Source organism: Cebus imitator, unplaced genomic scaffold, assembly GCF_001604975.1.
Source record: "Cebus imitator isolate Cc_AM_T3 unplaced genomic scaffold, Cebus_imitator-1.0 Scaffold253, whole genome shotgun sequence".
NCBI lineage: Eukaryota > Metazoa > Chordata > Mammalia > Primates > Cebidae > Cebus > Cebus imitator.
In genome coordinates this window covers 2656721-2663685 of record NW_016107568.1, presented here as the reverse complement: position 1 = coordinate 2663685, position 6965 = coordinate 2656721, and the positions used below count along the sequence as shown (strand labels likewise).

Here is a 6965-nt window from a genome sequence, read left to right as displayed (position 1 = left end):
TTTAGTAGAGACAGGGTTTCACTATGTTGGCTAGGCTGTTCTCAAACTCCTGACCTTGTGATCCTCCTGTCTCAGCCTCCCAAAGTGCTGGGATTACACGCATGCGCCACCATGCCCGGTCTGAAACCCTAATTTTAAGAAGAAATGAATCATAATGGAAGGCATCTTTGCCTTCCATGCCACAGGTAAGACAGGAAGTGGTAAATTTTAGGGCTCGTTTATATTTTGTTATCTGAATTTTCTGATTTTTTTTTCCCTCCCTCCTCTGCCTTTTTTTTTGAGACAGAGTCTCGCTCCTGTCACCTAGGCTGGAGTGCAGTGGCACAATCTTGACTCACTGCAACCTCTACCTCCCGGGTTCAAGTGATTCTTCTGCCTCAGCCTCCCGAGTAGCTGAGACTACAGTCGCCCACCACCACACCTGTCTAATTTTTGTATTTTTAGTAGCGAAGGGAATAAAACTACTTTCTTTTAAAATTCTAACTGAAGTAGAATTTTTGGCTTGCAGATTCCAGGTTATCTCTGTGGAAGGTAGAAAGGGTTCCTGTCATCTGGGTGTGGTGGCTCACACCTGTAATCCCAGTACTTTGGGAGGCTGAGGCGGGTGGATCACAAGGTCAGAAGATTGAGACCATCCTGGCTAACACAGTGAAACCCTGTCTCTACTAAGAATGCAAAAAATTAGCCAGGTGTGGTGGCGGGTGCCTGTCATCTCAGCTACTAGGGAGGCTGAGGCAGTAGAATCCCTTGAACCTGGGAGGCAGGGGTTGCAGTGAGCCAGATCGTGCCACTGCGATCCAGCCTGGGTGACAGAGCAAGACTCCATCTTAAAAGAAAAAAAAAAAAGTGTTTGTGTCACCAAAGGGTCATGTGAACTCTTGGGTTCTGAACCTCAAGTGATTCAGTAGAATGTCCTTGGGCTTTCTGTAGCCTTCAATTTTAAAGAGTGGGATAAGGGACTGTGTCACCAGATAATGTGAGTAAAGTGCTTTGAGATCACCAGATGAAAAGCATCCTATAAAACCTCAAGGTGCTGGTGTTAGTTTGCTGCTGTCATCAACAGAAATAATTGTTACTCTTAGTCATATTGGAGCAGGCGGGGCTCAGTTACCTTAGGCCAATATAGAAATAATAAACTGTTGAATTGGGAAGAAAGGACCAACCCCGTGCTAGGTTCAGTTTCTCATAGAGGGCATCATGCCTTTCTGTGCAAGAACAGTTCTTACCCAATGTTCTAATGGGTGATTCCAGAAGACCAAAAATTCAGCTTCTGCCTCTTGTAACTAAAAAGCATAGAGGATCAAGAGAGAGAAACACACAGAGAAAAAAAATGAGACTTGCTGTCCTAATTTTGAGGTTAATTTTTTTCTTTTTTCATTGTAGCAATAAACATTCTCTTTGTCCAAAGAGTAATCTTTGTTCTAGGACTGCCCTTCACTGCTGTGCCCTTGTTTGTGATTTTGATATTCTTGGTATTTGTTACTACCATCTGTGTCAGGTGAGATGGGCCCCTTACAAGAGCTAGTCCTTTGATGACCTTAGGCCCGGTAAAGCCATGTTCTCCTTCCAAGCTGAACAGGGTGAAGGATTTTGAATCAGTTTTCCTCCCAATTCAGAGTCCTTTCCTACCCACATACATGTAAGTGAAATGGAAAACAGTCTTTCTTTCAGATAGTACCTTTTTTTTTTTTTTTTTGGGACGGAGTTTCACTCTTGTTACCCAGGCTGGAGTGCAATGGCGCGATCTCGGCTCACCGCAACCTCCGCCTACTGGGTTCAGGCAATTCTCCTGTCTCAGCCTCCTGAGTAGCTGGGATTACAGGCACGCGCTACCATGCCCAGCTAATTTTTTGTATTTTTAGTAGAGACGGGGTTTCACCGTATTGACCAGGATGGTCTTGATCTCTTGACCTCGCGATCCACCCGCCTCGGCCTCCCAAAGTGCTGGGATTACAGGCTTGAGCCACCGCGCCCGGCGCCAGATAGTACTTTTTAACAGCAGCCTGTGGAATTTTAGCCTTGGTGTCTAAGAAGTACCCTGAAAGAATTTTCTGATAAAGATACTTGTTTTTCTCCAGGTGAGGCACCATAACCCGGTTGAACTCTGCATCTGGAAAGCTGAAGATTGAAGAAAGATAAGAGACATTGCCTAGTCTGGAAACAGGGACATCTTTGGAAACTTCGTGTCATCCACAGTAAATTTTTAAAGTGTCATCAAGTGGAATTGATTTCTTCATTTTATTCTGCTTTACTGGGAAGAACATGGCTTCAAGGATTTTAAGTTTCCCTTTAGTTTTACGTGAACTCTGTAGGAAACAGAGCCCTTGAAGGGCTTGGGAATAACAAGAAGAGATTGAAGACAGACAAGCTTGCCCTCTTTTCTCTGTTTTCCTGCCCCTTCAAAGAAAAGGATTTACAACTCAAACTTACAACAGCTGTGGTCCAGCTTTAACCATCAAGAGAGAAATAAATTAAACCACCATTGCCAGACTACATTCCCTGGTGAAGTCAGGGTGTGGGAGTGGTGGCATTGAGAAGACTGCCGAACAGAGACAAAGACTGCAGTAAACACAGCTTCTCTTTAAAGTTGGAAGGGGCCTTAGTTTCCTTTTGGGATTAAATTAGAAACACAAGGCACACCTCTTTTAGGTGCAGCTCACATTTTGTGGAAGTGTAGTCGTGGAGGTACTATAGTATCTCCTCAGAAGAATTTTTTTTGCCCAAAGTTTGCTGCCATACCCTGATAGTCTCCCCTTTTGAAGACCTGCCTCCATCCATGAGCTGTATCTTGATCTGTATGACTGTCCATGTTTTCCGCCTGCAACCATTTGCATGTGTACAGCTTACTGTTGGTCTCCAGTTTTTAAACTGTACAAGTTGTGTTTCTTAATATCCCCTTCTGCCTTGTTCTGGGGAGGTGGTTATTCAGCGTTTGGAGTCACCTTTCCCCCTCCCATGTGCTTTTCTTCATTTGAGATCTTTTGACCTTTGGCTTTGTTTTGGGAGGGGGAAGGGTGATAAGTTTTCTGTTTTCCTGGTTTCTTTCTGTACTTCTCTCTGTTGCTTCCCTCCTCCCATTTTCTTGTCTGTTCTGCCGCTGTGTGGGCCTGGGCTATGCGGCAGGGCAGATTTCCCATCAGAGCTGCAACATGCCCGCAGAGTCTGGAAAGAGATTCAAACCCAGCAAGTATGTCCCGGTCTCTGCAGCCGCCATCTTCCTAGTAGGAGCTACGACACTCTTCTTTGCCTTTACGTGAGTTTTCTCCCAGCAGGGGTGTTTGGGTGGGTGGATACTCCATGGGAAGTGAGGAGGTGTGCTTTCTCTTGAGTTTTGCAAAGCCAAGTGACTGAGAGGGCTCAGTGTCTGGTACAGGTAAATGCAAATTCCAGAGATATTTAAGAAAAGTGAGAAAAAGCCTGTCCTTTCAGCCTTGTTGTAAGTTTTACTTCACTGAATCTTCTACTTTCCCTTTCCTCTTGTATTTTGGAATCATAGTTGTCTTCATATTTTTCTACCCAGCTCCATCATTAGATGATCCTAAACTAGGAAGGAAGTGGGAGGAAACCACCAGAGAGGCTTGAAGCAGTTTAAGCAGTCAGTTCTATGAGAGAAAGAGAACTAGACTAGACTAAAGGCATTTTTATTTTTATTTATTTATTTTTTGAGACGGAGTCTCTCTCTGTCACTCAGGCTGGAGTGCAATGGCATAGTCCCGGCTCACTGCAACCTCTGTCTCCCGAGTTCAAGCAATTCTCTTGCCTCAGCCTCCCAAGTAGCTGGGATTACAAGCGCCCACCACCACGCCTGGCTAAATTTTGTATTTTCAGTAGAGATGGGGTTTCACCATATTGGCTAGGTAGGTCTCAAACTCCTGACCTCAAGTGATTCCCCTGCCTCAGCCTTCCAGAGTGCTGGGATTATAGGCATAAGCCTCCGTGCCCACCGACTAAAGGCTTTTTAAATGCTAATGGCTTTTTCCCAGGATGTTTGAAGCTTAGGTTTGAGATTGTGCAAAGTGAGAGTACTGGAAAATTTCTGATTTATAGGATACACCAATGAGACAGTTTTGGCTTTTAGTGTTATCCAGATGGTTTTCTTTTTACTCTTAAGAGCAGAAGCCTGGAGAAGTGAAGGCTACTGAGAAAGGAAAGGGTAAGTTTTATTTGGGAAGAGAGTCCTAAAAGGTCCTTTTATTATAGTTTCTGTTGAGGGAATGACAGTAATTCTCCCATTACTTGGTTCCGTTGAGAAAAGAAGTTGATCTGAAAAAATTTCCCATTTAGGATCTAGGATCATCATCATTCTCACTTTGATCTTCAGACTTTGTTCATTTACTTGTTATTGGAGGAGACTGAGTGATTTACCCTTCCCTTTTTCGTTAGTTTTTTTTTTTTTTAAGCTCTTGACCATCTGAAAAGCATCCTTGCTGTTAACTGTTTATAAATTAACATGTACCAGGCTTCTGAGCCTTATAATGTTGAGTCATTGATTTAGTGCTCTAGTTGCATCTCTTGGAATCATCAGAGCATGCTGGATCTTCTGGGAAGTTACTTTGTCATGGTTCAGGCCCAAACCTAATTGTGAAGTGCTATTCAGAGCAACATGAGGTTGCTGGAAAGAGGAAGAAAGTGAATTGAAGTGGTTGAGAATAAAAGCACTTGGGCTCATTGAAGTAGAGATCATTGGGGTTGAGGCAGTTATACACGGAAGTTAAATCTGAGGTAGGAGGGAAGGAAAAACCCCCATATTGAGCTTTAGAAGCCAAAAGAAATTCTGAAAAATGTGGGTCACATTGTCTAAAGAGTCAGCAAAGTAATACTGATATATTTCTCTCTAGTTTTTAAACAAGGAAGTAAAGAATCACTATGTAAGGCATGAACACTGTCCTACTTCTCACCTTCTCTGAAGTGGAGAAGTCATAGATTTTTTGGCCCCCAGCTGTGAGTCTGAACATACCTGCTGGAGTCCCTTAAGGGTCTAGAGACAGTCCTGCTCTTCTCTGACTTAATCTTTTCTTCATAATCTTTTTCTCTTGCCTAAACTCAACATGTTCAGTGTTCTGTCTTTCTTCATGCATTTACTACCAGAAAGGGGTGAGTTTTTGGTGTCAGAACTTGTTTTGGTTTTTGCTAATATGGCCGGTGAGTAGATTCAAAATTTTAACCAAGGGACATTTATGTTTTAGTATCCTTGTAGCAGTTTTGGTTCTGGGTCAAGAGGGGTATGTACAAGACCAGTTTGATACCCTTAGCTCTGCTCAATTAGGGAGGGTCTATTTTCCTTTAAGAGGCAAAGCCTTTGGAGCAGGAAATAGAGGGGACTAAGTGATTTCTGTCTTGCAGGCTACCTGTTCTTGAGAAAGGAGAAGCAGAATCCTTGTTTTTAATTTGCTAATCTGGAACCATTGAAGTGTTTGGCTGGTTATACCAGTTTGCCTACAAAGAGTTGTCCTGACATAGGCATTTTCTCAACTGATAGTTGAAGCTGTTTAACCTACTTTCTCATTCCCTGGTGCAGGTAAAGTAGGATCCCTCCTTATTCCATGGTCTCTTAGTCCTAGGAGAAATGATTTTGGTGGACAATATTGACCCTATTTGGAATTACTGCCTCTCATTCAAAGTTAGAAGAGCTCTGAATCATGGCTGGAGTTACCGCCACTATCAGTTTCCACAGGACCAATTTCTGGGCTCCCTCTTTTCCTCAGTGTCTCCCCTCTTCACCTTGTTGGGGCATAAACACCTTGTTTATCTTACTGTAGCACCTAGCTCTGGTAATTCTGAAATTCTCAACTCCTCTTCTCCATCTGACTAGAGTATTTCTTCTATAAGCATATAGCTGGGCTGAGGCACCAGTGTTCTTAAAAACTGTCCTCTCATGTATTCTGCCTCTTTTGAGGTTCAGTTCCTTGGAGAATCCCCTGTTTAAAACATATACAACCTAAAAAAGAGTTTATGGTTTCAAATGGAGAGGCAAGAGGAAAGCTGTCTGAACTAGCACCTATGTGGGGCTGTAAATCTATAACTACTCTGTCATCCTCCTGTTCTCTTCACTAGACTACAACTAGGTACATTACTAGAAGCCCTAGGTGAGAATTACTTTGGGATCTAGAGGACTGTGAGTAGAAGGGAGAGTCCCTTTCAGGTAACAGACATAATTAGTGGAGGCATGTAGGCTTCAACTAATTAGGAACAATTTACGTTCCATGTTTCTTTGTTACGTAGGGAAAGCTATGAGCAGAAATTACCAGTTGGGTTTGCTTCAAAGAAATAGTGATGTTCTGCTCCAGAGAATCTTCAACAGAACAGTTGAGGCCTTCCTCCCAGAACCCTAATCGCTCTCATTCCCTGAATTTGTTCAGTACCGAAACTAAGCAGAAATTATGGGGATCCTATCTTAATTATTTTTCCTTTTCACTATTTGGAAGGGAGATTGTCTGCTGAAGTAATCCTCCACCTCCCAGTTAGGGACTAGACTTCATTTAGGATAACTACCTGGATGCTTATCTATCTTAGTTTAATCTCCTTTTTTGACTGTCAGAGGGGCAGTGCTAGGTAAGTGGGATAAGCACTGTTTTGGGAAGGTCAGGAGATTGATTTTGCTAAAGTCTGTTAACCTTTGTGGACCTAAGTCCTTCCTCTCTATAATTAGAAAGTTGACCTAGAGCAGTATGCTTAAGCAACATGACCCTTTTTCAAATGAAATCTTATATACAAAAAACCATAAAAGTAGGGCTGCTCTGGTTCAAATGAGGCTGGCATTTAGAGGCCTAGCCCCTTGATATTGCCTCTTTACCTGTTAGGGTCCCCTGAGACCTAGTGCTCCTGGTAACACCATTTGGAATCACTTTGAATTGTATCTTGCTTAAAGTCTCATCAAACTGTGAATTAGTCCAGTTAAGGTCTTATTTTGTCCGGTTTCTAAAGCTGGTGGGGAGGGGGCAGGGGCCAGATCTCTGCTTCACGTG

General features: G+C 43.0%; 1 protein-coding gene across 1 annotated transcript in view; it reads left to right on the top strand.

Annotated features, from left to right (window-relative positions):
- ZDHHC5 (zinc finger DHHC-type palmitoyltransferase 5) overlaps positions 1 to 6965 on the top strand; it is a 33371-nt gene that overhangs the window by 3310 nt on the left and 23096 nt on the right. Inside the window, exon 2 of the mRNA XM_037728029.1 lies at positions 2079 to 3253. Within this exon, the coding sequence (XP_037583957.1) occupies positions 3150 to 3253 (104 nt within the window). The 5' untranslated portion in view covers positions 2079 to 3149. The remainder of the gene's footprint in view (positions 1 to 2078; positions 3254 to 6965) is intronic.